The sequence below is a fragment of the Monopterus albus genome, unplaced genomic scaffold (assembly GCF_001952655.1).
Source record: "Monopterus albus unplaced genomic scaffold, M_albus_1.0 scaffold18.1, whole genome shotgun sequence".
Taxonomy (NCBI): domain Eukaryota; kingdom Metazoa; phylum Chordata; class Actinopteri; order Synbranchiformes; family Synbranchidae; genus Monopterus; species Monopterus albus.
Genome location: NW_018127898.1, coordinates 253,476 through 279,047, shown reverse-complemented (window position 1 = coordinate 279,047; position 25,572 = coordinate 253,476). Strand labels below are relative to the sequence as shown.

Here is a 25,572-nt window from a genome sequence, read left to right as displayed (position 1 = left end):
TGGTGGGCTCAGGGTCTTCCATCTTACATCTGCCTGCGTGCAGTGTGGAGGTGCAAGATACTTGAGCATGTAATGTTAATTTTACCTGTGATCCTTTGAATAAATCAGCACTGTTTTGAAGTTACTTGGACTGCCTCGTCTCTCAGAGTTAGCAATGGTAAGACAAACCATATCCTACACTTCACAGCTACAGTAAGTAGAACTTTAAGGGCAGTACTGGGAGCACAGCAGTGCTACAGGAAGCGGTGTACCTTCCACGATCTCTTCTGAGTCATCGGTGAAGAAGTCACTGAGTGGAGGCCTCTTAGGCCTCTTCAGGGTGTTAAGAAGCTGCTGGATCTTCGTGGACACTCTGCTGCTCACAGGAACTCCTACAGGCAAGAAGAAGGGAAGTGCAGGACAGACGCAGTCACATACCACACAACATGCTTCATACACACAGTGGCAAAAACTACCCGTGGAACCGTCTTCCCATCTGCTTCTTTTCATCCCATAGCAAAAGAGGCAATAACTATTTAACATTAAATTGTCTTGAACAGACTGCAGTAACTTTTAGGAATGAAAAGCAGCATACATACAGTATGTAGGTGACAACAACACAAGGAAAACATGGTGAGCACCAGGGTAAAGTTTTTTGGGGATCACATGGGAGGATTCATTTTGTGTGTGGACGTTTGTAGCATTTATTTCTATAATCATTCATTACACACAAGAAAAAGAGTAAAGGTAGAAAAGCAAACACAGGAGGCTACAGACATTATACATTAAAAAGGTTCCTTACTCTGGATATAACCTCTTCCTATCAGCCAGTCAAATAAACATGTGACAGGGAGAAAAAGATCAAAAAGAGAAAGCAGTTAAGTCTGATTACTGATGTCGGGTTGGACATCAACACTTATTTTTAAGAGAGAGTCAGACGCAGGCTCCTGAGAAGACACCCAAACAATATGAAGTTGCATGTTGGTGTTCTTACCGTCTGCAGTGTCCATCATGCTTGAGCGGCTCTGGACGCGGCTCATCCCCCTGACTATAGCGCTGGAGGGCAGGTCCACCCGAGGGCTTCTGACTGGAGGGGTCACAGCTGTAATGTCCGGAGGAGGGGCACTGTTGTCTGTGGGGGCTGGAGGGTAGGTAAGGGAGACTGTCACACTAAAGCCATCCAAAAGTCAATACTACATTTTCAAATCAAATCAAATTTATTTATATAGCACTTTATAAACAACATCCAGTTGACCAGAGTACTTTACATGGCAGAATAAAATCACAATAATTAACTTTTTATTTTTTAATTTATTCTAGTTAGTGATTTTATACTTTGAAACACGCTAATGGACACCAGCATATGTGTGTAACACTTGTAAAACTCTCAAACTGATCTCTGATTTTGCAGTGGGAAGAGCTAAATAAAACTGTTAACAGTAGCGTCTCACCAATGCGACTGTTAGCTAGCATGTCTGTCACAGCTGCGGTGTTGGGCTGCCCTTGTGGCTGGTACTGTGGTTGGTACTGAGGCTGATACAGAGGTTGGTATTGCGGTTTGTACTGCGGCTGAGGCTGAGGTTGGCTTTGAGGCTGCGGTTTGGCCTCTCCATGGGACAGGGTGGAAGAGGCTGAGGAGGAGGTGGATGAGTCCTGGACGGAGCGGTTGATCCAAGAGTCCGGGCTCTGCAGGTTGGGATTGACTGTAGGCGGGGTAGCGACCACTGATGACTGCCTGCGCACGGACGTCTCATCTTCAGAGCCTGATGAAGAGTCTTGGCCAGAGAGAACAAAGGATGTATATTAAAAAAAAGCACTGTGTCCTTTTGACTAAAAGTCACTTTGTTTAATCAGAGGGGGATATTTACTAAGGTTTTGCAGCTAAACAGTGAAACTGTGTGTACTCATATTTAGGCTACTAAGGAGTGGGGAAAAAAAGAAAAGTGTGCCTGCTGGAATTTGCACATTTGGACACATTATGGTGCCAAATACTGGAGGACATAATAGAAATATATACAAATACCCTCAGCACCTGATTCACCATGGCTGCAGTGGACAGAACTGGTAGTTTTTGAAATATGTTCACCAATTTCTTCAACCATATTAAAGTTCAGTCACTGTAGATTTATACTTCTACACTCCCTCTCGGTCCAGGCGTGTGCAATACAGGCAGCAGGTCCTCAGAAGTGGCTGTGTGGTCAAATTAACACTGCTGCGGCTGTGCTCATTTCCATCACCAGTGTTGTGAAATACACCGCTAATTAAAAAAACTGCAGTGCTACAATATTTTGAAGGTAATGGGCGACAGGCTCAGTAAATATCCCCCAGAGTTTCTTGACAGGACAGGAGGATTGTTCTTCTGTTCTACCTGGTGATGTACGAGTTTCAACAGGAGACTGGACATATGTGGAGCGTCGCTTCGTTGGCATGGGCAGTGCCATCTTCTCCTCCTTATGTTTAGCCAGGGCGGCTTGTACAGCTTCGGTATGGATATCTGCATTGACAGAAAACAATACGCACTTTGAGAAAGGAACACAGAGTTAGGAATGGCCTGAATTTGATTCAAAGCAAAAAAATAAATAAATCCTGCTTTCCTACAAAAGTGTTGGGGTTTCTGGAAAAGTACCTGCAGTCAAAAGAGGTAAACAGGTGTCAGGTATAGCAGGAGTAATAGTTAATGCATTAATGTGAAATATTTATACTATTATTCTTTCTATTTATATTTGTATTAATGTTTGACAAAAGACTTTCTGTATAGTTCCTCGAAGGATTTGTTGAAGAAGAAACTGTATATTTAAATGTGAAGGGAAATGACACATGAAGAAAATCCTGTGAGGATGACTGTTTTCCCACTGAAACAGGAAACCAGGTCAGAGCTGTACATTAGCCCACACACTTGCCTACATACATGCACATGCAAATGCACAGTAATAGATGCAGATACTTTCAGTTGATGGCACCCACAGGCACATTAAAAACAACCAAGAGAACAGTCACACATTCAAACTACGTAACAACACATGTGCAACAAAAGCCCACTCACTGACGAATCGCATTTATTCCCATTCAAACATCAACACATTTCAATAAATCATCAAGCACACCTCATTGCACAGTAGCAGCGGAGACCATAATTACATAACTGGCACTCTGCTGAACAGATTGCTCCAGGCTACATCATCCTCTGTCATAATAATGTGCCATCGTCCACCCTCACACAGGAGCGTCACGAGAGGCTGACTCCTCGCACACGTCTGGGAGGATGAGGGCCGTCTCCGTGGCGATAAGCACAGCGGGGTGTGTGGGGGCTAGTGCTGTTTTGTACATCAGCTCCAATTAACGTTGCAATGTACGGCCAGATAAAGGGCTTTGTGTTTCTAACAACTGCAAATCTGAATGAGTTTGTAACTACAAAAACTACAGCCTTACAGAACCCAGTCAAAATCGTATCCTGGTGGACACGGTGCTGCCAGGTTGTTAAAGAGGAATTACATCTGGAGTAAGCTTCACTGCCATTTTAACAGTGTGGCTCTGTGGGGAGGACCAGAGCTAAATCTTAATTTCTTTATGTAAAATGTGAGGAAAAATGCAAGGAAAGAGGAATTGAGGAAACACGTTTTTAGAGACATGACACTGTATATCCGTTCCTCCAGTCCTTCATCTGAAGCATCCAACTTATTTACTTTTAATAGGCATGTCCACCCATAAAAGACTTAAAAGGATAAATCCATAAAAGGATGCTCTCTTGTATCCTCACTCCTCTGGGATGTCCTTCAAGATGGCGAACCACAACAACTTGGGCAACAATTGAGGAGCAAGGCAACGATCATATAAGGACACTGGGACTTACCCAATGTCGTGTTTCTGTCAGTTGATCAATCACTTTGACCCAAACTGAAATATCCCAACAATTTTTGGAGGAACTGCCATGAAATATTTTATAGACATTTATAATTCCCAGATGATGAATCCTGACTTCTTCTCTAGCACCACCATGACAATGATATATCTGGTTTTCAGTCTCGACAACTTCTGGATGAATTTTAAGGACATCTTGAACAGAGATTGATGTCTGGATGAAGTGCAATAACTTTGGTGATCCCTCAACCTTTCATATAATGCAAAAGCAAGGCCAAATTTTTAATTTCCCATTACTTTGCTTATATGCTCCCATAATCCTCAGCTGTGCTTTGTTATTATTACTAATTACATAGTGTTGGCATGCTGACACACAAAACTAAGATGAATAAGATGGTAACCATTATACCTGTTGGTTAACATGGTCACTGTAAGCACATTAACATACTGATGTTGCAGCCTCACAGATGTGATAGCATGGCTGTAGATTTTGCTCACTGGTTTTCAAAAGCCAGGCATTTAACAATTTCGGCTTTAATTGCATATACGTGTCTGTTGTACCCGGTACTTTTTACCATACTGACTCTGAGAGACGAGGCAGTCCAAGTAACTACAAAACAGTGCTGATTTATTCCATGAACACAGGCAAAAATTAACATTACACGCTCAAATATCTTGCACCTCCAACCTGCTCGCAGGCAGATGTAAGATGAAAGACCCTGAGCCCACCAGGCCTATACATTATATCACCTCGGTTGGGCTAGCCCCATACTACACAGAAACGTCAACCGAGACGTCTCTGTTACCAGCCTTGCAGCTGGTCATAGCAGTAGTCAAAACATGAAGCAAATCAATGTGTGTGTGTGTCTGTTGATTAAGTGGTGTGTAGCTAAAAACATTCTCACGACCTCTAGTAACATGTCGTGATATTAAACATAAGAACATATTATGGCTAAGGCTACAGTTATACACGTCATAATAATAATATTAAACACCCTGTCTGCTGACAGTCATCAACTCTTCTCTCTAGTTATCCTTGACCAGATGTACCCTGTAGAAACTCATAAGCATGACTAAGCATTTAACAGTCTAACTAGACATCCTATCTCCACTAAACATTTCTAATACATAAAGTATCTATCTAATTTCTATCTGACTAAAAATACCTAACATGTCTGAAATCTCAATTTACTTCTCACTACACAGTCAAGTATTGACAGTAATATATAAGGAGTAGTGAATGAGTGAACATGAGGCACTGATTCAGACACTGATAACTTCTCAAGAAGCTCAAGCTGAACAGGCTGAGTTCCAATTAGTCAGCCTGGTATTTAGCAGCGTGTGTGGGGAAGAAACAGAAGGGTGTGGGCCAGGCTAGAAGGAGGATGCATTTACAGTCTGACAAATGAACATCCTCCTCACATGCTCTGTGCTCTTTAACCTCTGTTCTACTGCTCTGATTTTTTAAAATCCTTGTCAGCATCGGTTTTTCCCCACTAGATCAGCTTTTCTCTGTTCTCCACAGCTTCCTGACATGTAGCCAGACCTCCTCACTGAGGGGCTCCCCAGCTGCAGGACTACACTGCCCAGATGTCAGTCTGTCTCAGTCCCTCAAGCACGTAAACACACGTTTGTTCTGGTTCCTTGACTTGCATTCATTTCCTGGAGCTTTACCCTAACCATTAACCCTACCCAGTACTTGCCTGATATTAACTCTTTCACTACCCTTAATCTAAACCTAACCAAGGTGTCACTCTAAAATGCAATGATGTATATAATGGGAACCGGCATCTGCTCGTTGTGATGAAGGTTGGCTCCCCACAATGTGAGTGTATAAACAGGTTTTGGTCCCCACAGTGCGAGTAATACCAAACACACACACACTTCTTTAATTGGTCCCTTTGAAACAGCCCAGTGTGTCTGAGCTTAAAAACAGGCTTGTTCAACAAGTGAAGCCAATGCAGACTGAGGTATCAGTGGCAGTTGAAGCAGGCAGATATATAGGTTTTCCTGAGGAGCGGCACTTATGTGTTGTTTGTGATCTTGGGGCAGCTGGTAATGAGCTCCATTTTGGGTTTCATTGTCCTGTGCATAGCAAATTAAGGAAACACCTGTTTCCTGACTTTTGTTGGCAATCTGAAGATGCTGAATTGGCTTCTCAAGGAGGAGATTTTGGTTTTTGCAAGATATACTGCAAAAGCTCAGCAATTAAGGTGGAATTCTGTACCCATCATAATGGTATATACTTGTAGTTTAACTTTTTGAAATGTGTGGACATTACTAATTACCAATTTGCTTATGTGGTTACACTACTTGAGGAATGTTGAGTGTCTTATAAGTCACATGGGCTGGGAACCCTATGGTGCAGGGCACTTAAACAAATCAAATATATCAGAAGAAACTACATTTCCTCAGTCACTGGTGCATCAGAGGTCTTTTCACATTTGGAGAAAACGTTCATCTGAGTGCAACGTCTCCCCTGACACCCGGGGGACGGTTATTTGATGTAGAAGTTCTGACCTGATCTGTAGCGGTCATCCCTGGTCCCTCCACTGCGATGTGATCTGCGGGCCCGGCGTTCACGGTACCGAGACGAGCTGGAGGGGGGAGGGGCATGGCTGGAGGAGGAACTGGGAGGAGGAGGCTGCACCTCGTTCCGAGGGGGAGGCTCCACTGTCAAATAAGCACGAATAAATTAATAAAACAAGCACATGATAACCTTGCAACGTCAGTGGCAACTTAAAAAATATCAAGTACACCTCAAGAGGTGAATGACCTTTACCTAACATTTGTCTCTTTTTATTAAATAAAGGATAACCTTATTATAGATTAAAGAAAAAACTGGTGGAATCTGTGAGCTTTGTTCAAAAAAATCTGGAGAACAATAAGGTACTTCACCTATACAGGTTATTTAATACCATAGAAGGCACTGAATAAAGCTTTAAATATACATATTATTATATAGTGTGAGCACATAATCAGACTAGTGGTTAAAACGTATCACATGAACACTGTCACATTCTGTCTACTGTTAGTGACTGATAAGCACTTGGAACTATTTAGCTTAGTGGACCCCAGCAGCTCCTGTATAACCAACAATTAGATTCTTCAGATACACAGGAGCCTCAAAACAATGTTTAATTATCAGCTGGAAGATGCAATTTCAACACAGCCAACAATTTTCTAGCATCTCTTGTCACTTAAAACATGTTTCCTCAATTCCTCTCTCCTTGTATATTTTCTTGCGTCCTAAAAGGGCGGAGCTAAGGTGCAAGGAACAGACGCAAGTGAAGGAAACATGGGTGCATATAAGAGATTTATGTACCTATGGTGTCAGTTTGTTTTTAGAAATTACCTAGAGTATACCTTCAAAGTCAGAATCATACCAGGCAACACTGACCACATACCTCTTTTGAGTAGGTTTAATCATGATGTAGTGGTTAACCAGAGAAGAAGACAACAGAAATATGAGGGGTGTTTGTACCTGGAGTGTGGATGATGTAGGGAGCCAGGAGTTTGGTCTTTTTCTTCTCATAGCCCTTCTGTGTAATGTCACCTGTAAAACAAAACCAAAATATAATGTTCACCGAGCAGGCATGACAAGATGAAGCAATTCACATAATGACATAAAATCACTTGGCAGGATTACAATAAACAGCATGTTCACATTGTAGACATCCCTGAGCTCAGATTATCTTTTCACTCTACCTTAACAAGCAAAATTTTAGTGGAAGTCTTTTTCTATTCTGCATTAGCAACAGATATTTGAAAGTTTATATTCTTAATAAAACTTTAAGCCATTTTCAGAATGAAACCAAACAAAAGATTAAAAAAGTTACACAGACATTTTGGTAAAGATTAAGACACAAGACTCATTCATGTATTAAATTCCTGGTTTCATGATTTGGGCATTAGGCACTTCCGGGCTCATTTACTTTCCAAAATGCATCTGAATGTAATCGGTTACAACCTGTTCAAAGATAGAAACAGAGGTTGAATTTGAGAAAATAATAAAACTGTGTAAAGGAGAAGATGGAAACACAGATGGATGCCCACAGTGTTGCAGTAGATGGCTGAGGGCGTCAAAGATGTGGTGCGAAGGGAAAAATAAAACAGGACTAAATTTGGAAATGTACGGATGCGTGGGCAAGAGACGGGATGCCTCAGAGACACAGAGAGAAAACTGAGAGCTATGGACGAGAAACGTGGGAGACACACACAACCGGAATGACGAGAGGAGTAAGGTGCGAAGATGAGGAGAAGGAGAGACGAGAGAGGTGAGGAGCAGGAGAAATCCCGAGTCACAAGTAGTAGGTGGTCAAGTGTCCGATTGACAACCCCTCCTGTCCCCCTGCTGACAGCCCATCTGCATCTTTCTCCACCGCACCAGACCCAACACCGGCCGAGTGAGCTCTATGCTGGCCCCACAGTGATACTCCTGCTCCCATGCACTATGAATCCATCTGGAGAGGCTGCACTCGCTTAGCTAGGACCTGTGACAAGCAGTGATGATTAACTCCGTATGTGCGCCACCGGCTGCTCTGGCCACTCTCAAACCTTGTCATTATTATGACAACTTGTTATTACCACTCAGTGACGCAAGACAGATTCATGTATAAAACACTACAAAACCCTATAAAAACCCCAGGTTGTTTCCACTCCGTATGATACTGGCCAGTCTGACAGGTGATCACATTTTGTGAGCAGCAGTGCCTCTTATGCAGTTGTATCAACTCCCAGAGCTCTGAGCTTTAATCCCAATTAGGCTGCTGAGACGCACAGTGACAAAAAGGTTCCAGTTGTCTGCTGCTGATGTCGTCGCTCCCAGGTTACACTGCAGAGGACAGCGGAGATTAGATGAGGATTTCCTGGTATACTGACACAGCTTTACACCTGCCAGGCACTAAACTACATAGCATACGCAGAGCTGAGGCTGGGTGATGTAGTTCAGTCACAGCATTAAAGGATAATTCTTTCGAAAGCTTTAGCCAGTGTTTCTACTAGTTATGATAACGCTGCTCACCAAAGTAACTCTCAGTAAATCACTAAACATGGTGATATCACTACAAAGATATTTGAGGGGGCGACAAACAACAGACACTTTGCCAGGTATACTATAATAATAACAACAATATTAATCTGTCCAATGTACTTTTAATAATTCTAAAATGCCTAAATGAACAATTTTTCAAAAAAAAAAGGTTCAGTTTCATAAAACTGAAATGGTTCAGAGCTCATGTGGAATATTAACTAAATACAATAAGCAATGAATTACAACAAACTGGCCCTGGATTTGGCATAAATTATCCAATCACATCTTTGTTGATAAAGACTGTGTCACAGCTCTTATTTGGTTTTTGGGAGGCTTATGGTAAAGAAAAACAAAACAGTACTTGCACCTTATGATGGTGGAGAGTGGGTCCTGCAGGCTATAGCAGTTAATTCATACACTGTAAACACAGCCACAACTTAGAGATAAAAATAAAAGAAAGTGCACACAAAATGTCAAAAGGTCCCACAGTTCTATCAAGAAGTCAGTCTTTAAACTGTGGCAGATGTTTGGAACAGGCAGCTGAGGTAATAACATTACATTTGCCTTTGTTTCTGTTCCACGTAAGTTGACCTAACCTGAGGGTTTGTTAAAAACCTGGATGAACATCTTGGCCTCTTTTTTTTTACAATGGTCAGTTTCCAGATCTCAGCAATTAACTAAACTTACTAAAAGAAATGATGGTTAAAACTAAACTAAATATAAGAATTTAGTGAATGACGCTGTTAACTCAGTGTAGTTTACTTGGAATAATTACTTTGGACAGAAGAAATTTGTAAAATGATAACACAATATCATGACATCTTGATGCAGCTCTACTGAAGGACGACCCACAGAGCCAACTCACACATTATTCACCTCAGCTCTTGTAACATCTTTACATCTGTTACAGTAAACACAACAGTGTTTTAGCAAACTGCACATCTCCACAGCTAAATCACTGTCACTGCTGGCACACTGCAGACATGTGCGGGATACTGAGAGCCCACTCCAACACGGCACCGCGGGGCCACGGCTCGTTTTTCCTGAGGAAAATAGAGGAAAACCAAACACTTCCATAAGTAATGCATGAACAGTACAGTCGGCCTCCCTCCGTCACGTGATTTATTTTTAGCTCATGTGAGCAGGCAGATTCTCTGCAGAAAGAGCAGGGGGATGGAGGCAGCAATGGGGGAGGGGCTGGTGTGGCATTAAATGACTCTCTAAGTAATCACTCTTCCATCTGGATGATTTGAAATTCATCTGTTTTTTACTCTAGCATCAGTAGATCCAGGCTCCAATGATGGGAGCCAGTTACAGGTGAAATGTTAAACCTCCTTAAAAGGTACATCCTGTCTGTGGACTACAGGTGAACAGACAGGAAGTTAAAAACGAGCCAAAATTCACAAACTGATACAAGAGGAAAAACAAAAGAATGTTTTTTTTCTTAACTCAGCATCCTTTGAGGGGCCTTAGCCACCCCTTATGTATGACAGCTTTGCAAATAAGTCATATTTGTTTTCTCTAATTTATGTATTTAAAATCTAAAACAAGAATCTATTCTGGTCTGTTCACAATTAACACTAATTCCCAGTCAGGGATCTGCTTGAGAGGCAAAGCACTGCTCCACTGCAGTGATGAGGGCCTCACTTGTTCGCCCACTTTCTCACAGTGACCCAGTCATGTCTTTCCTAATGGTGGCCAGCGTTACAGTTGGGATTTGCATGAGACGCTCCTCATTTGTTTTGGTCTGACAGTTTCATTGGTGGGGACGACTCGTGCATTCACTCTGAGCAGGTTTTCTTTGTCTATCTAATGGAAGAAACTTCAAAGCTCTGCCTTCTCTCATCCCTGTACACTCTCACACTTGCTAGCCTCAGATTATTGGGATTGCAGCGAGGCCGCTCTCTCTTTCCACGCTGCAGGCGCTCAGTCTGAATAGTAATTAGCTTCCAAACTCTCTCTCCCCGTTTGTTCCTTTCCCTCATCAGGGTTCACTCAGTTTCTTTCTCAGGAAAACTCTTTAGATGCACATCAACACCAGTACTCACCAAAAATTATGCCAGCACATGTTAAAAATTCTACAGGGAGCCACCAGGGCTTCCAGCTGCTACCCCACAGACAACATTAAGCTCCAAGTCACATCTTCCAAATGTAATAGACCATGTCAGCTAAAATCTACCTTTTGACTATGGGGGATGGGCTGCCAATCAACTTTCGTCAGGCCTCAGGCCTAAAGAGTCAGCACATTTTATCTAAATATCCTACTGAAACCTCCCAGCAGCTTCCTCTTACCAGCAGGACATGCATCTCACTCACTGGGTCCTCACTGGACATGCCGGCAAAGGTTTGACCTGATTTATCATTCAACTTAAACAACATAATGCTGAATATTTTAGGTAGCTATAGCAGTAAGCATAATAAGTTCTCTCTTTTATACATAAGATGGTGCCATGCGCTCCAGGATTCCGTCTTTTGGCAGAACAGATCCAACTATGTATGTTTCAAGAAAATAAGAATCTGCCATCATATAACTTTCTTCACTTGTAAGATGGTTCATTGTTTAGCATAAAGTCTTAAGTGATTTGACAGTTACATTTAGGATGTGATTATGGACTAGCACGATTACATGTGGAATGACAGGTGTGTGTCTGCGTGTGAAAACTTGCCTTCTATTTGTGAAGGAGCAAAAACTTCAGAGGAGGAGGGAACAGTTCAGAGTGCAGGTCGATATGGGGCCTCACAGGTAAATGTGTGTGTGACATATAGGGGGATAGAGCTACTAAGCTTATTGAATTACTATAAAATCCCCATTAGTGTCCATGTTTGACCTTATGATTTCCCTTCAGTTTGTGTCATGGTTGGAAAAAATCCTCTTACTCAACACTGTCTGACAAGAATATATGCATTTGGCATCAGACTGTTCCATCTCTTCATGCAAGCTATGATGTTTCTGCTGAGTGAAACAAACCCCAGACTCTGCATTTTTATGGTTGCATCATTGCATCAAATGGAAACAGTCTAGATATCTAATGCCTGAGACATTAGGTACCTGAGAGCTCACCAGAAAGAGAATCCTCAATATATTTCATACATTACAATTCACAAGGAGAGGCTATGTGTGTAAATACTGTATGTCAACTCAGGAAAATTAAACTGGTAATACAGGCATTAGGGAGTGAAAGAAGTAGTTTAAAAGAGCCCTAATACACACACACGCACACACACACACTTTCTCTGCAGGCCTAAACTGAATCTCTCTCCCTGAAGCAGCAGGCAAGGTGTGGCTGACTCAGGTGCCAAAGTGAGTCATATTTCGCTCTACACACTCGTTAAACTAGACTCAAACTGGGAGCGACACCACCACACACACACGCATACACAAACACATACACACAGGCCCTCGACCGCCAATTTAAGTAATAACAGGGTTTTGAAGCACAAGAGAAAAATAAGTACAATGGGTTAACTGAAAAGGTGCGATTCAGCCAAAGGCTCCCTTCTACCTTCATCTCACCTGACATAATAGACCTGGAGCTAAAGCTGTTACAAATGCTACATAACACCAGCTACACCATAACCTCCTATGGGACTTACACTCCAGTATGAGTGGGCATGATATAAACCAGGTGAAATGGATGTCCCTCACTGAAGCCACACAGTGAACAAACAATAAAGGTGACCGTGTATAAAATGGTGTAAACTGCGACCTGTTACACTCAGAACAACTGCATGTCACCGTCACTGAATTGATTTACGAGCAGATGCCACGGACAAGTGCAGCCAAACATCAAGTCGAGTCAGGTTTATTTGTACAGCCCCCTTTCACACACGAAGCGTGTTTAACAGGCCTGCCACGGCCCAAACACTGTGGCATGACGAAGAAAAATGCTTTTGCAGAAAAAGACAAAAAGATGTAGTAAGAAAGGAAATATAGACCCCTCCTAAAAGCATCAGTGGGCTGGAGCTGGAGGATGTGTGCTAAACCTTTTTACAACTCATTTTTGTCTCCATTAATATTGGTTATGAGAACATTCTGCTTCACCACTTGCTTGCTGAGAGCTGTGGATGCTGTACAACCTTTGGAAACCTAATTATTTAGATTTAGATGACTGGAGTAAACTTGCTGATTTGTGTACAATTGTCTGGCTGCATGTGTCGACTACCGGACCCGCAGTCTAGTAATATGGTTTGGTGAGTCAAATGTTACAATAATGGACAGAAAGAACTGACAGAACTGTCAAACAATAAACATTGCATGTTTTGTGAGGTTGTGAAGTTACTTCTCCCTACACTGTTACCCTGGGATTTCAGTTTTATCGTACTACTTAACCAATCTCTGTCTGTTGTACTGTAGGACAATGAAGGCGTTATTGTTTCCACTAGCATCTTTCAGCTGAACAAACCTAACAGCATACATTGTTATTTGGACCATTTATTTGGACATTGGGACCACACCCCGTCATCAGTAAGTGCGGCATTTTGCCAACTTCCAGTTTGCTGATTCACTCAGTTTGTCTGGGCATGATCGTGGCTGGTTCAATACAGAGAAAACAGCCGCCATTTTCTATTGCTCCATGGCCTGTATCCCACTAGATGGGCCTTCCTCCCAGCAGTGGGTAAGGCAGAGTTAACTGTAATCGAAACCACTGCCATTTCTCCAATCTTTCTCCAATTTATTTTTTTTTTTTTACCATAGCTGAACAAATATGGACCAGTTTGACTGATGACTGCAGTGAGGTTAAGGAGGCCACACCAATCTCTGCTTTCATCTTTTTTAGCTTTTAGTCTTAGCTGTAAAATGGTTTAAAATGTTTTGCTTGCATTTAATGCTTCCATAAATAACATCAACGTTACTTACATGTAAGGAATAAGATATCACTAATGTTAACTGCTTTTCAAATGTTACTTTTTGAAACTTGGCTTCTTTTACATTTTTCTATGAAGAATTTGCCATGTGCTTCCCAAACCACTCGTCATGGGTCAGCCTACGTCCTGCAGCAGACAAAGGTTGGTATATTTATCTTGTTGTTGTTGTTGTCGTCGTCAGGGGGAGTGTATTGTAAGTTAACATGAACTATTTTTACTCAGTGTGTGGTGTATTCTGTATAGACTGCACTAACAGAGATCACCTGCTCTGGCTCACAGAGGTCGTGTGTGGCTTCTTAGCACAGTTGGTATTTTTTACATCACATTTTAAGCTTTTCATGTTCAGTGATTCCATTTCAAACTAATCATTGGCTCATTAGGAAAATGACAGTACTGTAGTACATTATTAATGATGACATGTGGCCCAAATTTGGCTTCTCCTCACCAAAATCCATCCAAAGCAGTGATCATCTTGAAAGATAGTGTTGTCTTGGATGCACTGAAGGCAGCGTGTCTCCTGTCTGCTCCAATGAACTGTTCTACATCAAAACATTGTAATTTTATTCAGGAGGTGATCGTGAACCTGTACAGGTGAGCTGACACCTAAAGTCCCAAAGTTCAAACTGAAAGTCAATGTCAGTCAAACAAAACTCCCTTATCAATTACTTACATTTTTATCAGTTTCCTCAGAATTTTTTAATTACAGCCAACTTGTCTGGATTAACAGTAAACGTAAGCTTCCCATGGACCAATGTGCTACTTGTGCTCTGTGTTTTTTTTTTTTTTTTTATTAGTTCAATAAGCAACCACCTGAGCTCAGATAAGAACACAACACCGTTACATACTGTATTTCCCAACCACAACGCGCTGACTGGCATGCTATGAATCATGGGCTACTGGGGGATTGTGTCCTCCAAAATTGGGCAGAAAACAGCTACATTTACTGCCACATTTGCAGCAGCACAGGCCTGGTTGACAAGTTATGACTTGGCGGGGCTGAAAACTCGTTTCCTCTGTAATGGTCTTAACAGCTTAGCAGAGCATTCAATTGTGTTACCGTATGTGCGGCTCCAACATACAGCTGTTCTAATCTGGTAAAGGTTCATGGAAAATTCACAAAGTAAAAGTGTGTGTAAGCATGGCGCTGGGGACAGGGCACGGGGGGCACCACATGGGCCGTGTCTATAGCAACCAGGCCCATATGGGAACATGAGAAGTAGAACCATGGTGATGATGCAGGCCAGCGCCATTCGATGAGGACGGCTTCTGACACATGAAATTCAGGAGGAAGAATTCACAAAATGTTTATGTCAGCTGAACATAAGCAACTACTGAAGCTTACAGAGAATCAATAATAAATTAAATCTGTCACTCAAGCAAAAAACAGTCACTGGCTGCAGCAGCTTCTCAAATGTGAGAATCCAATGATTTCTGTTCTATATGTTTTATATTATTGCTAACTTTTCACCTTGGGATGCAAATAATTTTTCTTTTTCTTTGATATCAGCTAAATATTTTTCCAAAAAAAATTAACCGGTGTCAGTAAATGGGGCAAAATGTCCCTCATAAGAAGCTGCTTTAAAACAAAGATGTTCTGTTTCCAGTGATAAAAACAGAGAAATGCAGAAAATCTGCACATTTTAGAAGCTGGAATCAGAGATTTGTTGACTATTTTGACTATTTTACTTGGAAAAACTAATTTAATCATGTATCAAAATAGTTGGCTAAGTCACTGATAAATTACTTATTTCAGATTGGATTTTTTTTGTTTGTTTTTGATTTTGCACTTCAACAAAATATTGACCCACCAGCAATTAAATATTCATTAGCTGCAGCTCTTGTTCATTCGCACAACCGCATGCTCACTACCAACAATACAAGTTTAATCAGGTTAAGATCTCAGAGAAAGTAACGTGACAGCTATAAAGAAACTCGACAATGGCAGTGGGCTCGCGGAAGCACGTGGACTGACTGCAGCTACTTCCACTTTTTAATAATTCAGTGAACAGCACAGTGGCCTGACAGCTGCTAACTCCAGCCTCTCCATCACTGCCACCCTCTCTGTCATTTCTTTGAGTCATGTTGCTTTTAGACACAAGCTGTGGGCGTAAGAATACAAACAGATTAGTTAGAGGGTAGAAGAGGTCCACCTGCGGATCACTGTGGGCTTCATAGTGAGACGGTTCAGATGCCCAGCTGACATCACATCTGTATAGAGGTATGCGCCCGAGTCACATCTAATTTATTCACTCTTCATTGTGCACAAAGCTTCAGTGCATTCCTAGTGTTTACGTGTGTGTGTCTGTGTGCATGGTGGAACTAGACATACAAGGTGTTATATAATACTGATGATCCAAAAACATAAAAGAAAAAAAAAAAAAAAAACTTGAATCCTGCTGTTGTGTTTGTGTGTGACGTAGCAGAGGAGTCCTTCTTTCTGTCGTGTAAAACCAAGTGTGTTTCCTGGAGTGCTGGCTGGAGATCAGAGGACAGATCCTCTGCAACAGTTAAGGAGCTTTTAAACAGACAGTTTAAATCAGCTTCCTGTCCCTGTCACTGCTGCGTGTATACACATGCACAAATAAACATAAGTATGGCACATACTACATGCACACACAAAGTTAGAGAGTTTTTTAACCCGTAAGCCTTAAAGGACAATGTCAATGTTTGATGCATCTCATTTCTCTACATCCTGAACACGAAACAGGTTGCCATGTTACAAAGAAAATGTGAAACACACATGACGTTTACGAAACCCCAGACCACATTATGCTGCCCAAAAGGTTCCACGCGGCCATAATTTCCTGAAGTTAGCACAAGGTAGAGTCAACTGTGCATGTGTAAGATCTCTGCTTGGTTTACATTCCGTTAGCTCCTCATGCTGGAATCTGGTGTTTGCTAATGAAGAAATATGTCACCCGGTGCAGCGGTGTGTTTCACTGATGTGTTTTTAATTCTTTATGAACAATAATGGCGGTCTGTGGCTCAGACAAAGAGGCTAATCCAGGACTGACGCGGTTACGGACATTAATTGTGAACAGAGGTGATTCATTGTCAGTTTTAGTCTCTGAATGGGGAGTGTTGAAAATACTGTTAATATAGAAATGAATGGCCTTATCCTGAGTAATCAGCATTGTTAAAAAATAAAACTAAATATTTATGTCTTCAGTAGAAGCCAGTGAGCTTGGGGATGAATATCACAGACCAGATAGGGAAGTTGGAAAGTAAGTAGTATGAGAGATGGACTAATACATCGTTTGTTTTGACAATAAGAAAGGTATAAAGAATGCAGAATGCATGTAATTCTTCTTCAAGGGGAGCAAAACTGAAAAATACAACAGTAGGGGGAAACAGGAAAACTGAGAGAGAAGTCAATGGTGGTGTCAGGGTGGGTGGAAGACAGGGAGAGAGCCCCAGCAGCAGTCCCACCCCACTGTGACTCAGAGACACAATAAGCCAGGCATGTTGGCCCCTTATGCCTTGTGACCCAGATTGAGATATGCAGGCGGGACCATAATCTCTCATTTCTCTCCCTGTCTCTCGGTATGGATGCCAAGATGAAAACCTGCTACTCCTCCACAACATCGCAGACAGGCGGCAAGATGCACTCACTAGAACATCCACTCACACAGCATCCCGGGGAGTGACTGCAGCAGCCATCAAATTAAGAAAGGCAGAGAAACACTACTGTGCAGTCCATGTGGAAGTGTCTGTTTCACTGGGCACATGATGCAATGACAGCACCAGTGGACAGAGCATATGGCATCAGTTGTTTTCAGTGTCATACAGGACACAGATGATTTACAATTCACTATTTTCAGCTTTAAATTTGATTTCACATGCCGTCCCAACTTTTTCTGATTTGGGGTTGTAGTTCATTACAAGTAAATGTCTTACATTCAAAATGTTATTTAAGTAAAAGTACAAAAGTATTAGCAGCAAACTGTACTGAAAGTGGCAAAAGTAAATATGCTCATGCAGAATGACACATTAAATGTTTATTATATTATTTGATGATTATTAACGATGCATTATTGTGTACATCACATCTAATGTTGCAGCTGGTAAAGGGGGAGCTAATGTTAACAACCTTTCTAGTTGTTTCTAGTGTGAATTACTCCTAGGTATCTTTGTTTAGAGTGTTACACATCTCCTTTCATCAGTACACATAACGTTGTTTACCTGTCTATGGAGGAGAAATTCAAATTAATTAATGCGGTCACAGTTCGTCGTGCTGTCCACTTGTGACACAACACAGGCAATAGGAGTTGTGCACGTTCACAAACTATCCTCTCGCTTCCAGGAAGAGGCTCTCCAGGTGATATCAGTTTAATCGTTCTGAAATAATTACAGTCTATCTATAGTTACGAGGGCTGCTAAAATAATCTAGAGGTAACAGAGACAAAAACTTAAATGGCTGGAAAGTAGCATGCCATGAGCCCTTTAAATGTTAAATGTTGTCTAAACAAATAACAGAGTGGAAAACAAAAAGTCCAGCAACACTTGCAGTGTTTTGAGCAACTTTAATGAGAAGACCAACACGTTTCAGCACGAAGCCTTCATCAGGCCGGACTTTTTGTTTTCTGGTTTGTTATTTTCTTGTCTGTGCATCTTGACAGTGGGTGAAGTTGTGCCAAAACTCTCTGCTGTAAACAAAAAACTGAAAAAGAAGAACTTTGCTAGAATGAAATACAGTCTAAAAGTACTTTCAGTACTTCACATGTTTGAATACTGGATGGGGCAGACACACTTCTGAGACTGATGTCATGCAGTGCCCGTCCTCTTGCGTGAACAGTACCTGTACAAAGCAACCGTCTCTGGTCATCTCCGCTCCCTTTCACTGTTACGCCCTCACATGCACCATATAAATAGCCTACAGAAGCTGCAGACAGTGATGCCCACACGCGCTCAAGCTGAACAGCTTAAACTGTTGTGGTTCAGTGCTCTAAATTCCAGTCCGGCTCAATCACCAAATCTTTGATCCCCTCAATGGCTTTCTTTGTGTCCTTACAGTCATGAAGGTTAAAGTAGGTGGAGCTGCCCTCGCTCTCTCACACACTTCCACACAAATACATTCTAATATACACACACACACACACACACACACTACTGCAGCCCACAACTACTGCTGTGGGGGGAAAAAATGCTGATGCATATTTTCTTCTGTGTGTTGTTAGGGGACTCCCATCTCTGGGGACAACAATGGGGTGATTGTGCCATGTAAAAGATATCCATGAGAAAGTTTCAGACTCACTGGGCAGCCAGCTGCCGCTCACCTTCCGCCATCAGCCTTGTGCAGGATGAATGTTGTTGAGCAGACGGTGAATGTGCTTCGCTGCACTATAACAGTCATGCTGAGGGGTGTCGCCTTACCACTCACTCAGCCTCAGAAGACTAAAACCATCACAAGTGACTCTGATTATACTCTAAAGGTTCTGATTGTTCTATTAATAGACCAGCTATGCCTGCTCCAGTCAGATCACCTGACCATACCAGAGTAGCTGCCATTTCCAAACTGGTATGTAGCAAAAACACTAAAGACTGTAAATAGTAGAAAAGACTTAAGTCAGTTTCTGGCTTGAGTAAATGTTACTGCCTTCAGATAGATGACATGAATTAATAGAGAGCTGACTTTGACATGACAACAGGTGTTGAAGCGACTTTACTGACAATTATTCAGAAATTTCATGCATGCGCATTTGACTCTTGCTTACCTCAGCTGCTGTAAAAAGTTATGGCTGTTTGGAATCTTTGGGGTAGTGCATGGATTAGGCCGCATATTACTCTCCAAACCCCTACTTGTGCCCGAGAGTGTGGCATCCAAACCTGACCCAGACACGGCCCAACTGAGTTTGTAGGGTGTTACACTTCAAACCATAGATATTTGGACAGTTCACCAGTACATATTTTTGTTCTTCAGCACAAATAAAATACTGGCTACATTAGGGCGCCAACTTTCAGCTTTGAGTAGGTTTATGTCATTAGCTATAAAAGGAACTGTATAAGAGATGTAGTTTAAGCTACAGTGGCCTAATTGCAAAAGTAACCGGACACTCGCCTAACAAATGTTTCTTGGGTGTGTCAGTTCAGTGTTAGCTTATGCAAAACAAAGCTTACACGTGGCTCAGATTTGACTGAGAGATACCATTTAGTCCTAGTTGTTTGTTGATACAAGGAGTAAAGATCCAACCGTGCAGTGAACAAGATAATAATGGGTCTCAAAGAAACCCCCAAATCAATCTCAAAGATAGCTGGCTTGTGAAAATCAATACTTAGATAGATTTTTTTTAAAAAGGTGTGTCTAGTGGGTATAGAGCGAGGAGCACAGGTCTTCTGACTGAGCACAAAATCATTTGCATGGGAGGAAAAACACCTTTATGTCTGTACAGCAAGTCGACAATGCTCTGGACCTACATGTTTTCCCTCAGGGCTGCTAGTGGAACTAGCACACCGGCTTTTATTGATGATTTCACTGGTGACTAAAGCAACAGGATGAATGTAGTGTGCTCAAATTGAGTCAAATGCATCACAACTCACTGGATCCTGAACACCCTAAACTTTTCAGGACAAAGAGGTAGAATATCTTCAACTGTCCGAGTCAGTCATGTGACCTCAATACCATCTGGGTGCATTCACATGCTGAAGTGCAGAGTAAAGACAGAGCAGCACTGCTGATGTCTACGAGTCAAAGGCATTAGGCAGCCACTGTCTGCAAAGACGTTTCTACAAACTATTAAATAGTTGGGTTTAATGTGTGTCAGTGGTTTTTGAATGCTTGTAACTTGCGCACCAAAAGGGCTGGGTTTCTGTACTGATGCAAATGAAATGTTCTGAAGCAGAGAGAGAGCATGTGAGTTGGATAAAACACAAGAGGTTACCACTTACTCTTTGAATCGATGATTATTTAAATAATATAAATAATCAATTGAAGAAATAACTGACAGATTTATTGATAATAGAAATAATAAGTTGCATCCCTAACATCCAGGAAATACCCTTTGTAATCTTCTAAATGCCTTTAATACAGTTAAAACAGAATAGGTTTTTTTTTTTTGGTCTTTTAAAACAATAATCAATCTACTTTTCTGTTCCAGTTAATTAAAACAAAACTATCTAATCCTGCCTATCTGGTTTGTTATTCCAAATTTTCACTAAAGACTTGAGCAAAGCTGACCAAAATCATTTCACAGTTAAAAGCACAGCATTTGGGTTCTGCTGCATTTAATCCATTAAGCACAGCACAGACCTAAGAAATCAAGGTGAGTTCTGCAATCACAGTGCTCTGACAACAATACTTACATGGTTGATTACACAATTTCACTTATATCCTTCAAAAACAAATGTCTTCTAATTTAACAAAGAGAAGTGTTGTACAGTGAATAACAATAATATTACATGCATTAACTGGATTCCGGCCTAAACTGTGCACTTGAATAGACGGTCATTTCCCATCATCATCCACTGGCTCTCACACACGTTAAGTTAGCTGAACATACAGTGAACATCCTCTCCTCCGTCATCCACCCTCATTATCACGCCATTAACTGGGGTCTATTATTAACCGGAACACGTTCACAACTCTACGGCAGCTCCGGTCACAGCCGAGTTCTGTGACACCCTGCAGATTTTACACGTTAAGGACATAGTGGAAAGCCAAACTAATACCTTCAAAGAATAAGTAGGCTATTAAAGATAGTGGTACTGCTAGGGCTATGGATTTTTAGATGGTGGAAAAAAGAAGTTTTACTTCAGAGTCAACAGAAATACTTCAAATGTAGAGCTTAATAAAATTATTTAACACCTCGTAGTTTAAGAGTTAAAAGGTTCCAGCTTGGCTGTTTGTCAAGATACTAAAGTCCAGTGCTGGGGAAGCTACTTATTGTAGAAAGCATACAGTAGCTTTAGAAGCTATACCAATTACTTCACACTGGAAGAAGTTGAACTACAGCAAAGCTACCCTACGGAGAAATGTAGTTTAACTAAAGCTGCTTAGAAAAGAATTGCTCAAAATACAAAAATTCACATGCCAACACACAGCTAAGTTTTTTTTTCTTCTTTTTTACCTGAGACCTAAACATGTTCTAAGCACAACAACCTCATCTGGGCTTTTCACAAGGACATAATTGCAAGCACTGTTATATTTGTGTTGTAAACAAACATGGATTTTGTGTCAAACTACAACTAAAACAGAAGAGAAAAAACATTTAACCGATCAACCAACATGAGCCCTGCACTAAAATAAACGGACCTGTTGTCTTACCGGTCAGTTTTGTACCATCTGACTTGTAAAATCTTAACAACTAAAAGTCTCTATTTTGCACCTTTGTAGACAGTAGGAACAGCTTGAACACTGGTCTAAATAATGGGCCTATCTTTTACCTGTCAGAGCAAAATCACTTGTTCATATGACACACGAGCCGTCTCTCAAAGTTCTTATCCAACAGGCGGTTCTGTTTGGTATTGAAAATGTCCGGCCAACGCTGAAAAGCAGCTCTCATGCAGCATTGTAACAAAAATTAAAAAAAATAATACCTTTCCTTTTATGACCCAAAACTGTACGTAATGTCAGTAACTACACAGAAAAAATGACAAAACAGTAACTTAACTAGGCTACTTTACTACACAAATATGAATGTAGCTGATCTACAGTACCAGCAAACTACTGCAAAATGTAGTTAAACTACTAGTTTAATGACATGTAGTTCACTACTTCCCAACACTGCCGGCTGGTTTGTCTAGTTCAAGTCAAACAGGGCCTCTGAGATATGTGTGCTTTTCATGAATGAAAGAGGAAAACTCTTGCTACCGACTCTGTTATTATTACTAACAAAATCACACTAGCTGATTGGCTGTGTGAGGCGCAAAGTGCTGACTGCAGACTGTTTCCACATTGGTCCTTTCATATGATGTGAGGATTCACCTGTCTTCCTGCCTAGGCAGGACACTTCCAGGTATGTGTGTGGTGCATGAGGGACTGAGCCATCATTAGTGGCCCATACATCCGTCTCCTTGTCTCACTATGTGAAACATAACATTACTCATCCACCCCCAGGGCACCTGAGAACTGCACAGCACCAATCAGGCTGCTGCACTGTGATTCACAGTGTGAGGAGGAGACTTGCATAACAGCCAGCACCATATTCTCTTTTCCCACAGTCGCTCTTACAAAACAAATAAGCCTCTGATATGTGCAGCGTTTTCAGGGCTCAGGCTCACAGAGCAGCACAGCTGAGTGTTGGAGGGGTCACAGCATCACTTAGTGTCCACTGATGTCTGAAGCTGCACACACACAGGGCCTGAGGGATGACAAACTTGACCTATTTCCCTCGTCAGAATTGTGTTGGCTCATAATGACAAGCGAAGTGTGGCATATATGCGGCAATGGTAAAGGGTCTTATACTTGTATAGGGCTTTTGTGTGCATTGCTGCGCACTCAAAGCGCTTTCACACTATTTGCCGGGGGCAACTTGCTCAAGGACACTTCAACATGTGGAATGGGGAAGCCGGGAATCGAACCGCCAACCTTCCGCTTAGGAGACCTCCTGTCCCGAAAACAAGAGCAGTGAGGGAAGGAAACAGTAGGAGCCTCCTAGACTGCAAACATAAACAGCCGTTCGTTCATAGCATGTGTCCCATGCCATAAAATAATCACCCCTGTGTGGGCGTCAAAGCAACAAGAATAACCTTCTTGATAAAGAAATGCCAGCTTGAAGAGGTCAGTGTGTTTTATCATTCGTTGTGGTCGTGCCCTGATCCACCGCAGCAACACTGAGTGTCAACCAGCTGGCACAGAGCAGTTTGTAAAACACACCCTCACCAGCCACACTTGGCTGTAGTTCACATTTACTTCCGTCGCAGCTGCAACTATTAAACCCGCCGCACGGAGACCTTACCTTCGGAGAGCTCCAGATCCAACTCCGCCAGCTGGTCCCTGACCTCTTTAGACAGAGCCGACAGATCAACGCCGCGGTCGGACATCGTTGGAAGCACAGCAGCCTGTGGGATGTTTGCGGTATCTCGGATGACAGCAAGTACAGTCCAGCATGAAACAAAGAATCAAGATGTAGTAGTGACAGTGTTCACTCCATCTTCGCGACTCCCCGACACCGCCATGACTGAGGGAGATGGGAACAACTCACCGGAGGAGTCTGCCAGTCACATGACCAGGGCTGAGGGTGAAGCGCTGTGGAAGGATGGCGGGATAAAGCGGGCTCTCTGCGCCCCCTGCTGGCGGGTCTGTTCAGCTGGAGGCACAGCGGCATTCCTCCAGATCCTGCTCACCTGCCAGCCTGCCCTCAGGTGGAAATTTAGGCTGCTCGTGGTTTGCACAGACGTCACCAAGTAAACATTTAAAAAAATAGAGTTTCACACTGGCCAAAGTATGAAAGTATGGTGGAAAAACAGGATGTTTTGAATTATTTATTAGCTTATTTGTTCAGCGGCCTGCAGCAATGGGTTATAGCCTATAGGCTAATAATAATTTCTAATGGTATGATTAATTAAAATACGATCTGGACCCGGATAAATGCCATTCAATTTATTATTTAAATGTTTTATTATACTTAATTTTGACTTGGCTCCATTAGTTAGCAGTCTGATGCTTTCTGAAACACTACACACAAACACATTTTATAACTGACATTACAGAAGGCCAGAAAGGTATTAAGACATTTTTAAACTGAATGCAAGGCTGAAAATCTTTTCAAGATTTTTCTTTTGAAAAATAAACATTTAGTGGTTTTCTGTCTTCAAAGTCTCCATGAACCACCTAGATGAAAAATATTAATTTGCTGAACATTTAAATAGCCTGTTAACCTATTTCTCAACTCCTGCCACTTTAACGTATCCAAATTATAAATATTATAAAGTAAAAAGTAAGGTAAACTAGTATACACATTCCCACAGCAATCTGGGATTGCCATTGCTGTAACCTTATGGGAACACTTTTCCAACAGCTTTAAGGTTGTTCAAAAAAATAACCCATGGAGCCCACTAGGAACCTTCCATCAGGGTTCTCTAAAGGTTTCACAAAAATAACGAAAACCTTAAGGAAGCGTTCTCCAGAGATGCTGTAAAGTCAAACAAGCAAAAACATTGAGAAATGCCGCTCAGACAAACATACTTTAAAATTATGTTCCCATATAACACTATATACAATGTAACCAAAAGGTTTCAGTTCAATTCAGGAATATTCTTGGAAGGTTACCTGTTTCCTGGGATACTATCTAGTCTTAAGGTAAAAAGTTATGACAGTTTCCTATTGACATACCCAGCAGTCAAAGTGGAATATTAGGAATCATTTCTTGTTTCTTATGAAGTTAGTGAAGTCCAATATGTACTTTTTCCAGTCTCCACCAACTCCTGAGGGAAATATTTAGTTCTTTAGCTGCTGAATGCTCCACTATGTTCACCAGCTAGTTGATAACTTTGCTTGCCGTTTGGTGTTGCAGGCTTTTTTTTTAAGCTATAAACACCTGCAGCCCAAAAATGACCCCATGTGAATAGTCTAAGTGAAATTAGACCATAAGGATGCAGCTGAAAAATCAAAACAAAACTGAAAGTCTAATTTTGAGATGGGCTGAGACGAAGTGAACAGTGGGGTGAAAATTTTCTGCGGGTCTGATGATGTGTGACCCTAGTGTGAACATTAAAACTATCAATTAAAGCAGCTTTAAGGATATAGATGCTTAGCTCTGTGAATAAAACGTATTAATACAAGGCACAAACTAGGAGGAAATATTGTGGTGAACTTTTCTTTTTCATTAATTTATTTTATTATTTGTCTGGGACAACTTACTCATTAGTTGAGACTATACACAAGTAATTTTTCCCATCAT

The 25,572-nt window shown here is 41.5% G+C and overlaps 1 protein-coding gene across 1 annotated transcript in view; it reads right to left on the bottom strand.

Moving 5' to 3' along the window:
* The window catches only part of dip2bb (disco-interacting protein 2 homolog Bb), a 43,972-nt gene extending 19,845 nt beyond the window's left edge, over positions 1–24,127 (bottom strand). The window contains exons 1-7 of the mRNA XM_020592793.1: positions 23,629–24,127; positions 7,322–7,393; positions 6,358–6,510; positions 2,348–2,473; positions 1,431–1,754; positions 974–1,120; positions 252–371 (exon numbers count right to left, since the gene is read on the bottom strand). Of these exons, the coding sequence (XP_020448449.1) occupies positions 252–371; positions 974–1,120; positions 1,431–1,754; positions 2,348–2,473; positions 6,358–6,510; positions 7,322–7,393; positions 23,629–23,713 (1,027 nt within the window). The 5' untranslated portion in view covers positions 23,714–24,127. The remainder of the gene's footprint in view (positions 1–251; positions 372–973; positions 1,121–1,430; positions 1,755–2,347; positions 2,474–6,357; positions 6,511–7,321; positions 7,394–23,628) is intronic.
* Positions 24,128–25,572: the final 1,445 nt, after the last annotated feature.